Here is a 20,090-nt window from a genome sequence, read left to right as displayed (position 1 = left end):
GTTATGATACAGTCAAATAAATTATTTTTCACTGATAAATGTAATAGAAATATCAATATATTTTATTACAGCCATTCATATATACATAATAATTGGATTTAAATTTCTTAAACTTTGGATAGAATTCTATGCCATAAAATGAGAGAGGTAAAATGCATGAAATGGATTTTAGATTATTTATAATTGCTCAATGAATTAAATGTTTAATAAATACTATAAAATATAATTCTTGTATTTATAGAAATGCTATAGTCATAAAGATATTTTATAAAAATAAATTTACAAATTGACGTGACTCTATATAATATATTAAATCTATTTTACAATTTAACATATCATATTAAATCATGTCAGTTAAAAAAATATTTTTATATAAACAGTATTTATTTTATCGATTTTACTTGGCTATCTAAAATGAAAAATAATATTTACAATCGTGAAAAGTGTAAGTGTTGTACAATCATTTTAAAAAAATAAATAAATATGATATTTAAATGATAAAAAAATAATTTTTAATAATATATCTTACTCTTTATTAAAAAAATTACACGATACATGCACACACCTATCTAACATTACTCATATAAAATTTGGTATGCTACGAAGATATTTCCCGGAAAATCACTAACGTCTGTTGTGGAACATCACGTCGTCCTATTGTAGTACATCGAAAGAAAGAAACAAGAGGTTGATAGATATAATGGGATATTCATGTGGCGGGCAAAATCGCACAATTTCAGACGCTCTCTCGCTAATGGTTGCCATAGAGCCACACCTCCCTTGCATTTCCACACTTGTTTTCCTGGACCTCGCACCCACTCTTTAAGTCTTTAATCCTTTGAGCTGCGGACATGTCTCTTGATCCTATCAAAATGGCAGGGAAGCTAATGAAGGCAGTTCAGTATAATGCCTACGGTGGCGGACCAGATGGCTTACAGGTTTTATTCTATTTCGTTTTCCTCATTTTCTACCATATTCTGCTTGATCTCCAGTATTTTCTTGGTATTCTTAGTTATTTTTCTTCAAACTCTGCTTGTAGAAACCCAAAGCTCGTCTTTTACCATTTGCTTCTGGTTTGTTAAATGTTTCTGGGGCCTGTAAAGATTCTCCAGATTTGGAAGGGTCAGGATGTACTAAAAAAGACGAAGTTTTGATAAGATTCAAAAATGGGTTTTAGGGGTAATTACCCATTTGATGGCCTTATGCAATTTTTTCTTATCCATGTTGATTCATGTGCTATGTTGAAGTGGAAAAACTTCAAGTTATAGGGCATTTGGATTTTCCACTGCGTGGGGAAATTTTGCTATTTTAATGGTTACAGGTTCCAGGATATATAAATTTTTTTAGAATAATAGGTGCCTTGAGACAAACACTTTTTTCAACCTGTAATTCAATATTTATTAAAAAGCGCAAAAGAGTGCAATTATAATACACAGAAGTATACAAGAGAGAGCAACCACGTAGGGTTGAAAGGAAAAACAATAACAGAATTGGATATACAAAGTAGAGGAAAGAAGAAAAAAGATGGTTGATTTGAGCCGCTATCGAGTGCTTTAAGCACAAAAGTTTCAAACTCTTGCACCACTCATCCGAGAACGAAACAATAATGATTTGAACAAGCCTTTTGAAAAAACCGGGCTCCACCAGCCTTCCGGAAAAACTACTTTTTTATAGTGGGTCAACTTTTTTCAAAAAGGCTTGCACACCCAAGCCTTGCACATGCAACACCCACAAGGCTCCAGCCACAGCATAATGAAGCCGAAGATGATCGGTTGATTTCTCTACTGTTTTCATGCAACACCAATCCATATGGCACACCTCTTCTTCATGTTATCCTAGTTTAAGATTTTCTCTGAAGAAGTTGTCTATACAAAAAAGAAAAATGATTAACACATCACTTTTCACAACATTTTACACAATAATATTTTAAAATGAAGGTTATTTTTGTAAACTAACTTGTAAAAGTAACATCATTTTACCAAAATCTCATTATGTGAAATGTGTTGTGTGGGTATCATTACTCTATAAAAAAAGCCATCCGTGAAGGAGTCATGTTTTTCCAAAGGCTTTTCCAAGAAAAAGGAGGACGGTCAAGCCTGATAGTAGGTACTAACTTCAAACATCCACCTTTTGAACCGGAGCCCCATATTTTATCCTTACTACCTCCATTCAACCAAAAAGTTTACAAGAAGTTGTAGAACAAAGAGAACAGGTCCACTTCCCAATCATGGAATGATCTAATAATGAAAGTAATGTTCCACTGTTGACTATCATTGGAGAATTGCAAATGGCTGGATATGTTAAACACCTTCAAGAAGGCACTTTCGGAGGCTGATTTCACACCATGCATCACACCAAAACCAGATATTGGTCTTGTTGCCCACCTCATATAGGATAAGTAGAGAGAATCCCCCCAAACCCTTTTGATGTTCTTCCATATATGTTGGTATGTGACTATCTGGATCTTCCATTATGTAACTGTTTGATTTACTGAAATCTTCGGATAGGAGATAGAGAGGGAGCCATTAAATTCTGCTAGTTATTTCTGTCTGAATTGGAAGTTTTAAATTAGGTTTATGCTGTATAGTGATGACTGAGAGCTGTCTTTTCTCTGTGTTTTCTGTACAAAATGAAGCCACTGACATTATATTATTAGGATCCTATGGCTTCTTCAAATGACTTTTCTATAAATTTCATGCTTGTTTGCAGCATGTTGAAGTGCCAGTTCCCACTCCCAATAAAGATGAGGTCTTGTTGAGAGTAGAAGCAGCTAGTCTCAATCCATTTGATTGGAAAGTTCAGAAAGGCATGCTGCGGCCTTTTCTTCCTAGCAAGTTCCCTCACATACCAGGTAAATGAATTTTGCTTTTCCCATGGAACATTCTCTTCCCCACTCCTTTTGTGGCTGAAAAAATGATTTGATGGTTGTCATGTAACAATGAACGTTTTCCTTCCTTGTTGGAACAGCTTCTGATGTGGCAGGTGAGGTTATAGAGGTTGGACCGGGAGCCAAAAACTTCAAAGTTGGTGATAAAATTGTAGCTATGACTAACCCCAGGGTAGTATCTTGTATATACTCTTTTGGTTTGTTCCTGGGTTAGCTTAATTTGAAACTTTTAACACTTCGGGTCCTCTGTCTTGGGAAAGAACAACCAGAGGACTAAAAAGAGATTCCAATGATTGGTTATTTCTATCGTCATATTAAGAGAAATCTGGTGACTGTGACTTATGATTGTTTTTAGGGTACCAGAAATCTAAAAGATATCTAGGCCCTACATATCAAAGGTACACCATTACATCGGTTTTGTTATCACTCTTGCTAATTACAAAGTCAATATAATGGCATACACTTGATTGTCAATTGCTCATTCCAGCTGGTGAATTCTTATGGGAACTAAAGCGTTTCATGAATGATTTGAGAATATTAGTATGTATTCACTGAAGCAGAAATTCGAGTAATTTGGAAGTTCTTTAAAAGTTATAGATTATCTAATGAAACTCCTCGCAGCATTAATGATGACTTGCATTTCAATGTAAGGAGTACTATGGTTTCCTCTTTTCATTCACATCAGTATTTTACTACTTCCCATGTTTCTTCATGGTAGCATATGCTTGAGCTCATGCATGGTTGTATACTTTCATATAAGTTTAAACATTATTATTTTGCTCTAGGAATAACCTGACCTCACATTTTTTTGGATTCAGGGACCATGAATTGTGATGTTAGGGCAGGACTTTGCCGTAAGCATGATACACATGCATTTATGCCCTAGAAAAACACTAGTTTTGTTGTCTTGATCTTGGTCTGTACTTGAAAGTTTGCACTACAAGCAATTTTATTAAGACGAGACTAGATTGACCAAATGACTAATAAGCTAGTATCCCAGCCAATTGTTGAGTTTTATATTTCTGTTGGGTTATAGAATCAACCTGATCAGATGACATGGCACCATTTGAACTAGCAAGGTCCATACCATGCTCTAATCCAATGCATGCTTTAAATTCATGTATTTGCTGGGGTGCAATAGTAATACAAAATGATATGATCATTCCAGTTGTCATGAACGCCATAATTTCATGCCAATTACTATTTTATGGATAAGGATGTTAGATACTCACCAGGTTGATAGGATGTATTATCTAAATAACTTGTATCGAACTTTTAGTATCTACTGTCTTAATAGTCTAATGTCTGTAGTGGTTCTTGCATTAATGACAGAATGGCGGTGGACTGGCGGAGTTTGCTGTGACCAAGGAAAGCTTGACAGTTGCAAGACCACCTGGAGTTTCAGCAGCCAATGTCGTCGGTCTCCCGGTTGCAGGATTGACAGCTCACCAGGCTCTCACTCAATCTGCTGGCATCAAGCTTGATGGAAGTGACAAGAAGGCAAACATTCTGATAACTGCTGCTTCAGGTGGAGTGGGCCACTACGCGGTTCAACTGGCTAAGCTGGGAAATGCACATGTGACTGCTACTTGTGGTGCCCGCAACATTAATCTTGTCAAGAGATTAGGGGCTGATGAGGTTCTTGACTACAAGACCCCAGATGGGGCAGCTCTAAAGAGCCCATCTGGTCGAAAATATGATGCAGTTATTCATTGTGCAACCGGCATTCCTTGGTCTACTTTTGAACCTAATTTGAGCCCAACTGGAAAGGTGATTGATATTACTCCTGCTCCTAGTTCCCTCATCACATTTGCCCTGAAGAAACTTACTTTCTCCAAGAAGCAGCTGGTGCCACTGATCTTGTTTCCAAAGGGTGAGAACCTCCTTTATCTTGTTAACCTGGTCAAGGAAGGGAAGCTCAAGACAGTGATTGACTCAAAATATCCCTTGGCCAAGGCTGAAGGGGCTTGGGCTAAGAGTATTGACGGCCATGCCACTGGGAAGATTATTGTTGAGCCTTAAAGTAAATATAATGGGACCTGGAATTGCTGATCTTGATGTAATTAAATGAGAAACATTGTTTACTTTATGAAAAATTTTCTCTGTCACTATTCACTACCTCACACCCTATGAAAAACACTCACTCTATGAAAAACACTCTAACACCCTATGAAAAAGCTGTAGGTGTGGGGGTGTGGGAGTGAATAATGGCTGATGAGTAGAATTCCGCATATATAAATATATAAAAGTACAATATTCATAAAGATTCAAACAATCCATATTTGTATTAAGAACATGTTTCCTCCTATCTTTATGAATACTTTAACAAAATCTAATTATAAAATTACAAATAATGGCTTGGATGAATTGAGTGCAAGTACTGTGTGACTCGGCTGGCAACCCTTCCTACTCGGTTCTTGTAAACAAAAGGCTTCTTCAAAGCCTATAGATTACCAAGGCATTCTAAGTTCCGAATGCTTTATATTACAAACGACCCTGTTTCAATCAATGCAACGTATTTTATATTGCAGCTGCAAACACTCAGCAATCTGCATTGCATTTATGTTTGACAATATCAGGCCAAACACCCCATTCAACTACATATACATGGTTTTATTTACCGATACACAACCCTATCAAGTACATATAAGATCTAACAACTCTCAGGATATTATATCCACTCTCAAGGCTCCACAATGATCTTTCCAGTAGCATGGCAATCAACGCACTTAGCCCACGCATCTTCAGCCTTGCTCAGGGAATGCCTTGAGTCAATTGCAGTCTTAAGTTTACCTTCCTTCACTAACTTAACAAGATCATCCAGGCTCTCAGTATTGATAGTTGCAAACATCGGCAAAAGCTGCTTCTTGGAGAAGGTGACTTTCTTTAGAGCAAAAGTCAGTAGACCACTAGAGCTGGGAGTTATATCAAAGACCTTTCCATTTGGACTCAGATTGGGATCAAAAGTTGACCAAGGAATGCCTGTTGCACAGTGGATCACAAAATCATATTTTCGACCAGATGGGCTCTTCAGAGCCGCCCCATCTGGGGTCTTGTAGTCGAGAACCTCATCAGCCCCTAAGTGCTTAACAAAGTCAAGGTTGCGGGCCCCACAAGTGGCAGTTACATGTGTGTTTCCAAGCTTTGCCAGCTGAACCGCGTAGAGACCCACACCACTTGAGGCGGCAGTGACTAGAATGTTTACCTGTTGGCCGCTTTTGTCAAGCTTCATCCCAGCAGATTGGGTGAGAACCTGGAGAGCTGTTATACCAGCTATAGGTAAGCCAGCACCATCAGCTGCTGAAACTTCGGGTGGCCTAGAAACTGTCAGCCTCTCCTTAGCCACAACAAACTCAGCTAGTCCACCTCCATACTGTCGAGATATATAACACAACAACAGGAAAAATGGATGAGGGTTTTAGAAATAACTCAATTCTGAGTATTATCACAACTGGAATGGATCTGGAGTTGCTATATACAATTGTCCCACCTCATCAAAAAATCATGCCATGCCATATCTAAATCATCAAAAAATCATGCCATGCCATATCTAAAGCAAGGATAGAACATAAAATAAGGACAATGATGAGTGCGGCTTGGAAAGTGCTGGATAAGCACTATATGTATCCTAAGCTCAGAAGTAGTTTCTAAAATGGATATATTCGATGAATGCCCAGACCAACTTACATTACAAACCAGAGTCACCAGAATGTGCTACTTACCTAGTGAACTAATCAAGGATCACTTGTTTCTAAATTTGGTCTGAGTTTCATTCTGGTACACTAATTTAATAACTCACACGTGCGGTATCTCACATTAGCACCATTGATAAAAGTTGCTGTTTTTTTTCCAGCAGTTTGCATATCCAACACTTAATTTTCCATGCCACCACATCATTATTGTTTTGTTCCTATATACCATGTCAAAGTCATGTAGTACCAAGTGGGAAAGGCTCTACAATCATTAAACAAAATAACAGGATGGAAGGAATTTCTAAATTTCACAAAGGGCTTGATTCTGTTAAGAGTTATCCAAACTTCTGGGGAGGAGAGGGGGCGGGGGAAGCTATTAAGTACATCTGATTTCCACAGAAGTTGAATAAGAGGAAGAAAAAAAAACTCCGTTTTAAAATTATTCGTCGTCATCAATCATACAAACAGAGAGCATGAGGAATATCCAAGTTAATAGCAGGAAAGTATAAAACTGAAGGAATAACAATTAATACTCACAGAAAAGTAAAGCGAAGCTATGACTTTGTCCCCAGCTTTGAATCTTTTTACCCCTGCTCCAACCTCTACGACCTCTCCTGCCACATCCAAAACTATTCTGCCAAAGAATATGATCAGCAAGAAAGGGAAAAATGACACTTCCCAAAAGTTTGCAACAAGCAACCATCCACAAAAAATTCAATTCAATAGTATCATTGAACTATTTGCACGTTGATGTAGTCATATTAAATATATATGTGTATTAAAATTTGTTCCTTAGGTGAAATAAGGCATCACGTAAAGTTTTGTTAATAGAAAGCAAAGAACAATGAAGAATTACCAGGTATGTAAGGGAACTTGCGAGGTAAGAAAGGCCTGATTTTGCCTTTCTGAATTTTCCAATCCACTGCATTTAGACTAGTTGCTTCCACTTTTAGCAAGAGCTCATCCTTTTCTGGAGTGGGAACTGGAACCTCAACATGCTACAAGAAAAATGAAAATTATGTTTCTTTATAATAATTTGTTAAGCAGATACATACAGAGTTTCTACTGTAATGTCAATGACTTTTGACATTATAGCTTTGTAAAGCAAGAAGCAAATGCAAAAAGAAAATCCCAAATTATACAATGTTAGCAACCCAAAACGCATAGTCGATTCAGATTTGCAGTGTAAACAGTGTGAGAAATGAAACATTAGAAAGCATGAAGGAAAAGGAAACATTAACGAACAAAGCTGCAAGAAAGATCAATTGTATCATGGGCAATCAGTTTTCTGTGTTGTTCTCCCCAAAAGAAGATTTTTTTTCCCTTTCACCAATGTATCAACCATCACAATCTCGAATATCAAAGCTGCTTCAACGATTTTGAAGAGTATTGCAATTCTGGAAAGCCTGTACCCCAAACAAGTTTTATGTGGACAGTTCAGAAAGTAACACGTTTTATCATATCTCAAATGGAGAGGATTTATCTCAAAACATTTTCTTAATTACTATGTAAAAAATAAATAAACTGTCGGGATCCCCATGTGTGGCTTTAGTATTTCTCAATTAAGATTTCCTATATATTGTATTAAACTGATCTTGTAAAGCTGCCGCATTGTATATGTATCATTTGAATAAAATTATCTATAGCTTTGTGAATAGGCATGTTGCTGAACTACATAAATCTCGTGTAGTGTGTGATTGATTCTGCATTTATTTTACTTTGCTCTTTTAGTTCCTAACACTTATCACAATATTATTTCCTTTTGTTTTAAACATACAAGATAGTAGATATAGAAGCTCCATCGCTACAATAACCAGACTACGCAATTGCTTTACTTTTTATTTTTAACCTTGACAACCCAAATTAATTGTAAGTTTCAAATGAAAACTTTCAAAACAAGAACTGTAGTTTCACTTAGTTACTAATATGTCGAAGAGAAAACAAAAACGTCCTAATTCATCGCCAAAATATTTTGATCTCAAGCTCCAACTTTAGCACATGAGCGAGAGGGATTTGGAACGAAAACAAAAAGAACATAGAAACGGGTCTTCAATCCAGACCGCAGGTAATATAGAGAAAAAAGACGAATATAAATATGAAAATAACCTTCAAACCAGCAGCTCTTCCCCCTTAGCCAAAGTATTGAACCGCTTTCATAAGCTTTCCTGTCATACTCACGGATGAAAGCTTTGACGGTATTTGTGTCCCTTTGTGTCTCTGTACACTTAGATATATAGTTAGCGAGAGAGAGAGAGAGAGAGAGAGAGGATGTAAATGGGACGAGAAAACTTGGAGAGTGGGCGGAATATATAGAGGCATCATTTCTCCGTTAATCCCTTCAAATTTACTTGAAGATGACTGAGATTTACTTGAAAGTTTTTACTCATGGTCCAGCCTCAACGTCACATCCGTACCAGTTCTAACAAAGTGTATCTGCAGCCAAGGGAAACAGAAGCATGCAATGCAACGCTTCCGATGTTTTGCAGGTTGCAACTTGCAACGCATATAGGACACAGCAAAATCTACCTTTCAGGTTATAATGCATCACCAAAACTCTCTTTTTTTTTTTTTTTTAATTAATTTTTATTTTGCATATTAACTTTTATAATCCATTATATGAGCTTATTTATTTATTTTCTATATTATTTAAATATTTATTTTTTAATATTTTTTATTTATTTTAAATATTATATTCTTTATCGTACATCATATATTTTAATATTTGTAATATTTCTTTGTATATAATGTAATATTTTAAATTACTTAAAAAATAGAGTAAAACAATAAAAAAACATCTGCCTTTATTATTAACAACAAAACTTATACATGCATAAAAGTCAAAGACGATATAAACAGATTGTTAAAGAGTAAATAAGAGATAAGGGAGTGGGAGTTGTGCAAAAGTGATAAAGTGCTAAAATGAAAAAGAGCTAAAATGAAAATGAGATAAAAAAGAAAGATGATGAAATGAGAGAGAAATAACAAAAAATTATTTAAATAAATGAAGAGTAACCATTACATGTAACAGATTTATTATAGCTGAATGGAAAATAGAAATAGAATAAATGATCCATTGGAATGGACTTTTAACTGTATTTCTTTATATTTTAGAGAAAATTATATTTTACAAAATTCATTGTGAATGTTCTTAATCTAGTAAAGTTTCTATTCATTCAAAAGCTAAAAGTTTAATTTGGATAATTAAAGAAAAAAAGAGTAATGTTATATATATTTATATTTTTATTTATAAGACTCGTTTTATTAATTTTTTTTAAATTTAAATTTTATGACTTTTAATGTCTGATAAAATAATTTTTTTTATAAGTTTTTCTTAAGTATTTTTAATATTTTCCTTATAATAATTGAATGGCCGTGTTAATTATTACTCACAGTTCTTGGTGTTATACTACATCGATTTGAGTGTAATAAAACACTTTTTTTGGAAGAAATATATTTATAAATCTTATATTTTATATATATGTAGATACTTTTCATAATTTAAAAATGATTGATATTTTAATTTTTTTAAAAATTGTAATCAATTACACTATAAGTTTTGTGATAAGCCACCGACTTGTATATAGTAAAACTATTCTCTTATTTTGATTTAAAAATTGATAATAAATTTGATAAATTGAACTTACTTTTAAATAAAAAAATAAATAAATAAAGCTTGAGTTGCCGCTTAGCTCAAATCCTTTATTCCACGAATTAATTCGAGAATATAAGAATTAGATGAAACGTTTGACATTAATTATTATAGGCTTCTATAAATTGTAATGCATAAAATGAAAATTCAAAAAAAAAAAAAATCATGGGTCTAAGAGTTTGACACGTACCTTTGACTTGGGACACACGTGATGGATGTGCTGTCAGCCGTTATGATAAAAGTCAATCAGACTCGCCCAAAACCTTCGGGACATGTCTTTCTTTTTAGTCAAAACCTTCGGCGCAAAAGTAAGTAAGAGCTTCTTTGCCTGCTTACTTTGACCGTTTAGTTGATGGTTGGTCAATTTTTCTTTTGTTTACTTAATAAGTAAGAAATTTTAAGAGTATTGATCTATTTTTTTTTTTTAAATATTTAAATATATTAAAAAATGTGAAAAGAAAAATAAAAAAAAAATAAAAATATACATTTTGCCTATTGGTTAAGTTGAACGGATTACTCTAAAAGTAACGAACTCTGAGAGTATAATTGATTTTTTTTATTATTATTTTATATATATATTTTTAATATTTTTTAAAAAAATTAAAAAAATCATAGTATTATTAAAAAATGCTTCCTTAAACATTAAATAAAAAGAAAAATTAAAAAATAAAATAAAATAATCTTGTAGTAAGAATCAGTGGTGAGAGTATCATTTTTTTTTTTATATAAAGGGGGTGGTGGGGGTTTTAAATACAGATTTTTCATTTAAAATATCGAATTATATGTCATCAGGTTATCAGCCTCTTGACAAGTATAAAATTAATTGAGGTGGATGCCAAATAGGAATCGTAGTGCCAAACACTTTAAAAGGATAAACTTCAACTAGCAATAAGGAAGATGAAGGATGGAAGACGTTATGGGCATTGAAAGTTCTAGGGGTAGGGAAGAATTTTCTTTGGAAAGCAGAAAATAATATTCAGCATGCCTACAAGAAAAAATCTCTTTAAAAAACAAGTGATTAATGATGCTTTTGTCCAATTTGTCAAAGAGAAGAAAAAATTGTTATTCATGATTTATGGGTTTGTTCGGCTGCCAGTGATGTGTTGGCGGTTGATATTAGCCCTCTATAAAAGTGGTCGAAGATGATTTTCTACGGTTGTGGGAGAAAATTATCTCTAAGCTGCACCAGAGATGAATTAGAATGGACTACAGTGATAATGAGAATGCCATGGCTTAAAAGAGATTTGTTGATATTTGAAAACAAGTTTGGAAGCCCTCAGGAGAAGGTAAAGCAGCAAGAGAAGCTCTAGAACCTTATGATAAAAAATAATCGCGATGCATTTTGTAATTTTTGTGATGATTTTAGGTGATACAAAAAGGTATTTTTTTGTAGTGTAATTTTGTTAAAATAAACTGGAATGCTGCAATTGATAAGTCCACAAAAAATATAGGTATAAAAATGATAATTCGAGATACAAAAGGTGAATTACTGCTTTCACTTTGTGCACATAGGAGACATGTTACTCATCGAGTTCATTGATGAATGTACTGCATTGTGGAGGGCCATGGAAGTTTGCTTGGATATTGTAACTCCCGCTCTTTTCTTCTTACGTAAGCTTCTCTCTTTCTTACGTAAGACTCCTCCTTTCTGATATAAGTAAATTTCGATGACGGAATTATACAACAGTCTGTCATTCTTTCTGGCGAATGCAAGCATCGTCATGTGTGCCGAACCATGACGACGTGTCTCTCGAGATATTAGGTGACTTCTAAGGCACGCCCAGTATTTTAAATGTACTAGAAATATTTATATGAGATATTTCCAGTATCGTTGAGTTAAACTTATTTTTAAATGAGACAATTATAATATTTTGAAGAGCTCCGAAATATTATAATTGTCGGAGATCATTTTAATATTAATTATTAAAATTATTCCCGTTATTTGAAATATTAAGGGATTTAAATTATGTTGAAAGCTTTAATTAATTTAATGGTTTTATTCTCTTAAAGATATTAAATAAGACTTCATCATTTTATTAATGATGAAGAAATATTATTTTATAAACTAAAGTTAGTTTAAAATAATATTTACCTTAATTCCTCTGAGTGCTTTTAATTAAGTTAACGTTTACGCATTTTCAAATCAGTATTTTAATATCTCAACGTTAGATCGTTTTGAGGACCCCAAGACGAAAGGACTGGGTTAAATACCCAGACCCCTCTCTCTTTCCCCTCACTTTTCCTCTCTCTCTCTCCTCCCTTGCCCCTCAAGCGTACGCTGTATGCAGTCCATCTCCACGCCGTAGCTTCCATCACTCAGCCCGGCACCGCCATGCGTTGACGGCTCTCACCACCGACACCGTTGCACTCCTCTCCCTCCGGTGAGTCCATCAACGGCAGCCCCTCTCCCTCACGCTCTCTCTTCCTCTCCGCTGGAAATGCAAAGCCCGAATGGGCTTGCTGTCCTTAGCACCGCCGTGTGCCACCTACCAGCGCCACCACCTCTCACCGGAGAACCCCTCCCATGGAACCCAAGCCACGGGAAGTTCCCCCCTTCCCCCTCCGTCGCACACATGCACGAAACCCATTTATGGGTTTTGCACGGCTTCAAGATACTGACGCTGCTAGCGCCGCCATACGCGACTCCCATGGCCACCAAGCACCACCGTGAGCCTCCCTCTCCCTTCCTTTTCCCCCTTCACGTGACCCATGGCCAGTAGCCCTCCTCTATCGCACGGCCTCCTTCTCTCTCTAACTCACGGATTGCACACCGTGCACTGCCACCCACGGTGGGTAACCACCGTCATCAGCCTCCTCAGGCCACCACCAAGCCAACCCAACCTCCCACAGCCCCGATCTGTCATCCATGCACACACACTCTCTCTCACTCTCCCACGGCTTCTCCTCCATCGTGTGGCCAGATCTGCCGCCGTGAGCCACCGTGGCGCCACCTCGACACCACCACGAGTTCCACCACACCTCCTTTAGCCGAGCCCTAAGGTCAAACCACCACTTTAAGTAGTGGGTAATCACTGTACGTGATGGACAGTCAATGTGTGTGACTGACCGCCACTGTACATGGCTAGATCCGCCGTGTTACGCTCCTTGCCACCATCACAAGGCCTTCACGAGCCCTTCCAAGACCACGCTTAGCTATCCAAACGCCCAAACAGTCAACGTACGTGAGTTAGCCGCCACGTACGACCTCTCCGATGTCATTGGCTGTGACGATCAGCGAGCAACGCACGGGTTATCCCGTCGATGGTATAACTCTCTATCCCTTTTAATTATGTTAGATGTTAATTAGTGGACTAGGTTGTGGACTGTGCTGTTAGTATTATAGGAATAACTGTGTAGTATTGAGATGCGCTGTGTAGTACGCTGTGAAATGTTGGGCATATCTTTGTAGTGTGGTGATGTGATGTGCCGTGTATATGAAGTGTTGGGCTCATTGTGTAGTGTGCTGTGAAGTGTTGGGCATTCTATGTAGTGAAGTGTTGGGCTTATCTGTGTAGTGCGCTGTGAAGTGTGGAGTGTAGTTGGAAATTGTGCTGTGCAGTGTTGTGGACTATGCGGTGTAGTGTGGTTGCGGACTATGCGTTGTATTGGTGTCGTGGTATGTGGAGTGGGAACAGTACACGCTGAGTGTACTTTGTGTGTGGCGTAGTGTGACATAAAGAGAGTGTATGTAGAATATACTCTCTTGGCGTATTGTGGAATGGGAATAGTACAGGTAGAGTGTACTCTGTCTGGCGTGGTGTGTGATTTGAGTACACGTGGAGTGTACTCCATGTAATGGAGTGACGCACCATATGGCGGGTATGCCATAATGGTGATGTGGCGTGGTGTGTATGAAGGGAGTACATGTAGAATGTACTCCGTATGGTGGAGCGATGTACCATACGGCGAGTATGCCGTAATGGTGATGTGGCGTAACGTGTATGGAGTATACGCGGAGTGTACTCCATGTGGTGGAATGATGTATCGTATGGCGGGTATGCCATATTGATGATAGGTTGTAGCGTGTGGAAAGAGAGTATACGTAGAGTGTACTTCACGAGGCAGGGACATTCCGTGTGGTGTGTCGTAGAGATAAGGATGGTTGTGCAGTTGATGGGCGTAGAACGTGGTGAATAGTATCGGAAATTGTGAAATAATGTCCCGAAATAGTTATGGCGTATCCTGTAGTCTGAGGTGACAAGTGTCACTGTAATTGACTTACTGCCGGAAGTATGGGTGTAGTAGCAGAATAAGTGTAAGAGTGCGCAGCAGAAGCATGATTGGGCAACGTCACGAAGTGACATAGTTATTGACAATCGTGCTTATGATGGGTGAAGAGTTAGTATGGAAATGGCGTAACGGCAACGTGACGAGATGTCACGATGTTACGAGAGTACGTGAGGAACCGTACTCGTGATGAATTATGGGTTGATGTAAGAAATGAAGTAGCGGGATGTCAGGTGATGTGACAAGGTCACTGTGTAGCTTGAAAATAGTCTTGAGCTATATGATGTGACATAAGACGTAGTTGTGAATGGAGCCTTGTCACACTAAGTATTGGGATGAACTGTAAGAAGGGACGGATAGCATGAAGAGTCATGCTAGCCGAGTTAAGAGAATGTTAGTATCGGAATATGACCCTTGTCCCTCCGAGCAGGTGATCAACATGTTATATGTTGATCTTAGGCGATAAAGGGATAAGGTACATGTATAATATGGTTAGACACATGTGCCGGACTGATTCACCATATATAATGGATAATCTGTCCTAAGCATAGTTACACGGTGCTTAAGCCTCAGAGTTGGCGTAGAACCGTGTGTCTTGTATGGATGGGAATGAGGATTAGTATGGGCTAAAATGCATGAAGATAGTGACGAGTGTGCTGTCTAAGGAAGGGATGCTTGACTTAGTTGGTCTAAGTCATGCGTCAGAACGTAGTTAATGAGAAGAATGAGACAGAAGTCTTAGTGTCTTAATCCTAAGGTGAATCTGGGTTCACTTTAGTGAATGAGCACTCGAAGAAAGACGTTGAGTTGGAAGATGTGGTGACCGTAAGTGGTCCCCAAAGGTTGTAACATAGAAAATGGCACATAAGTGCACGGGATAGAAGGAGAGTGTTTCAAGTATAGTGTAGTTCTATTTCTAGTTCAGTTGCTTATGCATTAGATAGAGAATGACGTTAAGGTGATGTATGCATGTAGGTTGCCAGCTGACACGCGCATGAATGGACTGCATGGTATGAAAGTAGCATGGAGTCCAGGTAAGTATTACGTTCATGCCCTTCTGGAGTTTTCTAGAAATTATGAAACGAAAACGAAAAGCTCTTCTCTTTAAGAAAATGTTTACGAAAGAAGATGTCATGCTTTCAAACGTATAAGTACGTACGGCCCCTCCATGAAAGTCCCTTTTTACGCACCCAAAGTTATTAATTGTATGCATGCGAATGGATAACTATAAGATGTATCTATTGTACGTATTTTCAAATAAACGAACTGATGAAAATGCACGAAAGACGAGCTTGAGCCGACGCCTTCACTGATCCTACGGACCGACGCTGTGGCGAGCACTGCGAGGTGATGCTCGTGGACGCCGCGAAGGCCGATGTTCAATGTGATGTTTACGGATGCCGCGAAAGGCGAAGTTTGAGCCTGTGCATTATGTTTTATGGACGGTGCGAACTGACACTTTTGTGAAGGCCGCGAGGTGATGCTCGTGGACGTCATGAAAGAGGACGTTCAAGCCCATGCTCACGAAATGACGTTTTCTCATGAAAAGAAATGTTTTCTCATATTAAATGAAAGAAAGAACTAAATGAAAGCTCCAGCTCTTTAGAGCTGGCATGAATGAAATGAAAGCATGAAATGTATGAAGATACGTAACGGCCACATGAATGAATGAAAGGGTACCAATAAATGGGCAAATTGCAATGCCAGGCAGTAGTACTGGTAGTGCACCCAGTGCTGCACCCTAACAGAATGGGATTCCAACCCGTGGCCACGGTCGAATCCATTGGTCATAGGGCCGCTAACCCTAACACAGGGGCGTAACAGTGTGTACTGGCCTATGAAAGTGAAAAGAAAGAATGTATGTATGCATGAATGCACGAACGCACTTTAAGAAATGAAGGCACTGACGGGTGACACGTTTTACGAAAAGAAAGGAAAATCCCGTCCAGTGACGTTTTCAAATGAACGCAAGTATGCACGCATGCATGTACGTATAATATGTACGAATGATGAATGCATGAATAAAAACCTATGTCATTATATTGTAACTAATGCTTACGAGTCTTCGACTCATTTTAGTTTTTATGCATGTCCCTCCCCCCCCTCCCCCACAGAGAAGGAAATGAAGTATGCATCAGGACGGACACGGCCCATGGGGAGGAGCATGGAAATCTAGGCACTAGGTTTAAATGTAAGAGAGGCCTTTTTATTATTAAAATTGATGTTTTTCGCAGTAAACCTCTTTTATTGTAAAAACACATTTTTATTTTATAAACGTAGAGTCTTGCACCCTGGAAAGAAGCAAAAAATTTTAAATCGGACAGTAATTCCCGTCGTCCTTTCTCAAAATATTTTATAAAAAAACCCACCACAAAGACGGGCGTTACAAATATGGGGTTTTCAAATGCCATATTTGAAGGGGATGCCCAAACCATAATCAAGGACATTAATATAATGATGCAGAAAACTGAACAAATTATGACCAAATAATTTCTTATATAAGATGTTTGATGAAGTTAGCCTTGCTGGAAAAGATTCATAGAGAAGGTAATACCATAACTCACCAGTTTGGGAAGATTGGACGTCTTACAATGGAAGATGAGCAAATCTGAATCACAGAGGGGCCTATTTCTATTCTCACTAATGTATTGAAGGAAAAATATTGTTGAAATGAAATCTTATTGCTTAAAAAAATAGGAATAGTAGTGACTAATACAAAATGATATGATCATTCAAGTTGTCATGAATGTCATAATTTCATGCCAATTACTATTTTATGGATAAGGATGTTAGATACTCACCAGGTTGATAGGATGTATTATCGAAATAACTTGTATCAACTTTTAGTATCTACTGTCATAATAGTCTAATATCTGTAATGGTTCTTGCATTAATGACAGAATGGCGGTGGACTAGCGGAGTTTGCTGTGACCAAGGAAAGCTTGACAGTTGCAAGACCACCTGGAGTTTCAGCAGCCATTGTTGTCGGTCTCCCGGTTGCAGGATTGACAGCTCACCAGGCTCTCACTCAATCTGCCAGTATCAAGTTGATGGAAGTGACAAGAAGGCAAACATTCTGATAACTGCTTCTTCAGGTGGAGTGGGCCACAACGCGGTTCAACTGGCTAAGTTGGGAAATGCACATGTGACAGCTACTTGTGGTGCCCGCAAAATTGATCTTGTCAAGAGATTAGGGGCTGATGAGGTTCTTGACTACAAGACCCCAGATGGGGCAGCTCTAAAGAGCCCATCTGATCGAAAATATGATGCAGTTATTCATTGTGCAACCGACATTTCTTGGTCTACTTTTGAACCTAATTTGAGCCCAACTAGGAAGGTGATTGATATTACTCCCTACTCCTACTTCCCTCATCACATTTACCTTGAAGAAACTTACTTTCTCCAAGAAGCAACTGGTGCCATTGATCTTGTTTCCAAAGGGTGAGAACCTCCTTTATCTTGTTAACCTGGTCAAGGAATGGAAGCTCAAGACAGTGATTGACTCAAAATATCCCTTGGCCAAGGACGAAGGGGCTTGGGCTAAGAGTATTGACAGCCATGCCACTGGGAAGATTATTGTTGAGCCTTAAAGTAAATATAATGGACCTGGAATTGCTAGTCTTGATGTAATTAAATGAGAAAGATTGTTTACTTTATGAAAAATGCTTCTCAGCCACTATTTACTATCTCACATTCTATGAAAAATACTCATACACTCTATGAAAAACACCTTTACACCTTATGAAAAAACTGTAGATGTAGAGTGTAGGAGTGAATAGTGGCTGATAACTTGTAACATACTAGTCTTGGATTTAGGGTTTATAGGTAAATCTTCTAGTTATATTTATTATTATTATTATTATTATTATTATTATTATTATTATTATACTCTTGTTAGATTTTATATTTATTTTATTTTAATAATTACTATTATAGTTTTGTTGAATTTACTAGAGTTTTGTTTTATTATTATTTCTAATAATTATTACTAGATTTTATCAGATTTTAGAGTTTTGTTTGAATTTAAATTTTGTTTCTTCCTATCCCCACCCATAAGCATCATCCCTATCTATCAAATTTGTAATCCTAACCTCATATTCATCCTTATCCCTAGTTTAGTAAATTCTAATTCTAATAGGAGACCAACACATATATGAAAACCTACCATATATCATTCCTATCATCTATAAGAAACCCACGAAACCTCTGAAATAAACACAAAACCTTTTTTTTAAGCCCTCGTATCGAACTCCTGCAAGCTGCCAACTCGTTGCACCCACTCCATCCCGGAAAAAACTAGTCGCATCGCCACCCTTCTCTCTCCTTCTCTCGACGTCACACCTCCCTGCTTAGGAACCCAGTCACGTCACCGTCCACTTCCAGTCACCCCGCCAGCCACCGTGCCTTGCAACCCCTCTCGGTAATTTTTTTCCCTTCGTCTGCCATTCTCTCTCTCTTGTTTTCGGTCTAACAGTTTCTCTCTCTAACTCTCACTTTCTCTCTCGGCGTCGCACCTCCCTGCCTAGAGGACCACCCAGTCGCGCCGCCGTGACCCCTGCCAGCCACCCAGAGCCGCTGCACGTCAGCTCCTCTCTCGGTGAGTCCATCGCAGAAGTTCTCCCTCTCTCACATTTTGGCCCGTGTGTTTTGTTTTCCAGAAAAATCCTTAGTTCTTGATGGGCCCTAGCCCCTTGTGTGCGTGTGATTGGCTTATTTAGATGGACTCATGTAGTAATATTATTATGGGCCAGATTGCAACTCTTACAGATTGTAATGATCTTTATATGGACTTGTATTTTGAATTAGACTTGATCTTATATTATTTCAACAAATGTATTAGTAATTTTATTGGGCTTAATATTCTAAAGGTGAGATTTTACTTAAATAAATATGAGCAAATTGGACTTAAATTATTATAGAAAGCATTTAAAGGAATTAAATTATATTTTTATACTATTGAGCCTATTATGTTAAGTAATATTCCAATTGACTATTTAATTAGATTTTCAAGATTTTTATGTTATACTTTAAATAGAAAAATTAAGAAATATATTAAGAATATGTAAATTATAATTATTAGATTTCTTATAAGATTAAATAATTATGTTAAGCATGGGAAAATAAATTTAAATTAAGAATTGAGATTTTTATGATTTATTTTAAAATAGCTCAAGTATTCTACTAAATTATAATCTGTTATTAGTATTTAAGTAATTTAAATATTAAGATTTATTGATTATGGTGTTAAACAAAATATTTATTTGACTAACTTTTAGATTGTGAATTTAATTTAATAGGATATTAGTAAATATTGTTTCCCAAGCAGATTTAAGGATAGTTATTATTGCGTCTAGGTGTCGAGTTACGAATTGATATTCAAGTAGAAGCGTAGCAAGGTAAGTAATTTGATCATAAATTAGGATCATCACAATTCAACTTATATATAAGTATTATTCAAGTCAGTTCATTGACGGCCATTATTTATGAATCACTCATATCATATGCGAACATGTCATCCAACATAGCATACGATCATGTCATTCTGCATCATGTTCAAATTCAGAAATTATAATTATGTATGTATTATGGCATGCATCTCATGTGTATAAAACATGTAAGTCATCTTAAATTCAAG

At 37.1% G+C, this 20,090-nt stretch overlaps 1 protein-coding gene and 2 pseudogenes across 1 annotated transcript; 2 read left to right on the top strand and 1 right to left on the bottom strand.

The window, feature by feature from the left end:
• Positions 1-719: 719 nt before the first annotated feature.
• LOC121240743 (chloroplast envelope quinone oxidoreductase homolog) lies at positions 720-4,976 on the top strand. The gene is made up of 4 exons (XM_041138282.1): positions 720-938; positions 2,710-2,851; positions 2,968-3,059; positions 4,220-4,976. Exons 1-4 carry the CDS (start codon positions 852-854, stop codon positions 4,907-4,909), a joined length of 1,011 nt encoding a protein of 336 aa, XP_040994216.1. The 5' UTR covers positions 720-851; the 3' UTR covers positions 4,910-4,976.
• Positions 4,977-5,386: 410 nt separating this feature from the next.
• LOC121240745 lies at positions 5,387-8,766 on the bottom strand (annotated as a pseudogene).
• An 8,586-nt stretch (positions 8,767-17,352) lies between these two features.
• On the top strand, positions 17,353-18,134 carry LOC121241483 (annotated as a pseudogene).
• Positions 18,135-20,090: the final 1,956 nt, after the last annotated feature.

The sequence above is a fragment of the Juglans microcarpa x Juglans regia genome, chromosome 7S, assembly GCF_004785595.1.
Source record: "Juglans microcarpa x Juglans regia isolate MS1-56 chromosome 7S, Jm3101_v1.0, whole genome shotgun sequence".
Lineage (NCBI taxonomy): Eukaryota > Viridiplantae > Streptophyta > Magnoliopsida > Fagales > Juglandaceae > Juglans > Juglans microcarpa x Juglans regia.
This window is presented reverse-complemented; position numbering and strand designations above follow the sequence as displayed.

Coding starts and splice junctions, on each gene's coding strand:
- LOC121240743 (XM_041138282.1), top strand. CDS start 852: ATGTCTCTTGATCCTATCAAAATGGCAGGGAAGCTAATGAAGGCAGTT. Junction 2,852..2,967: donor CAAGTTCCCTCACATACCAG/GTAAATGAATTT, acceptor TTGTTGGAACAG/CTTCTGATGTGGCAGGTGAG. Junction 3,060..4,219: donor TAGCTATGACTAACCCCAGG/GTAGTATCTTGT, acceptor CATTAATGACAG/AATGGCGGTGGACTGGCGGA.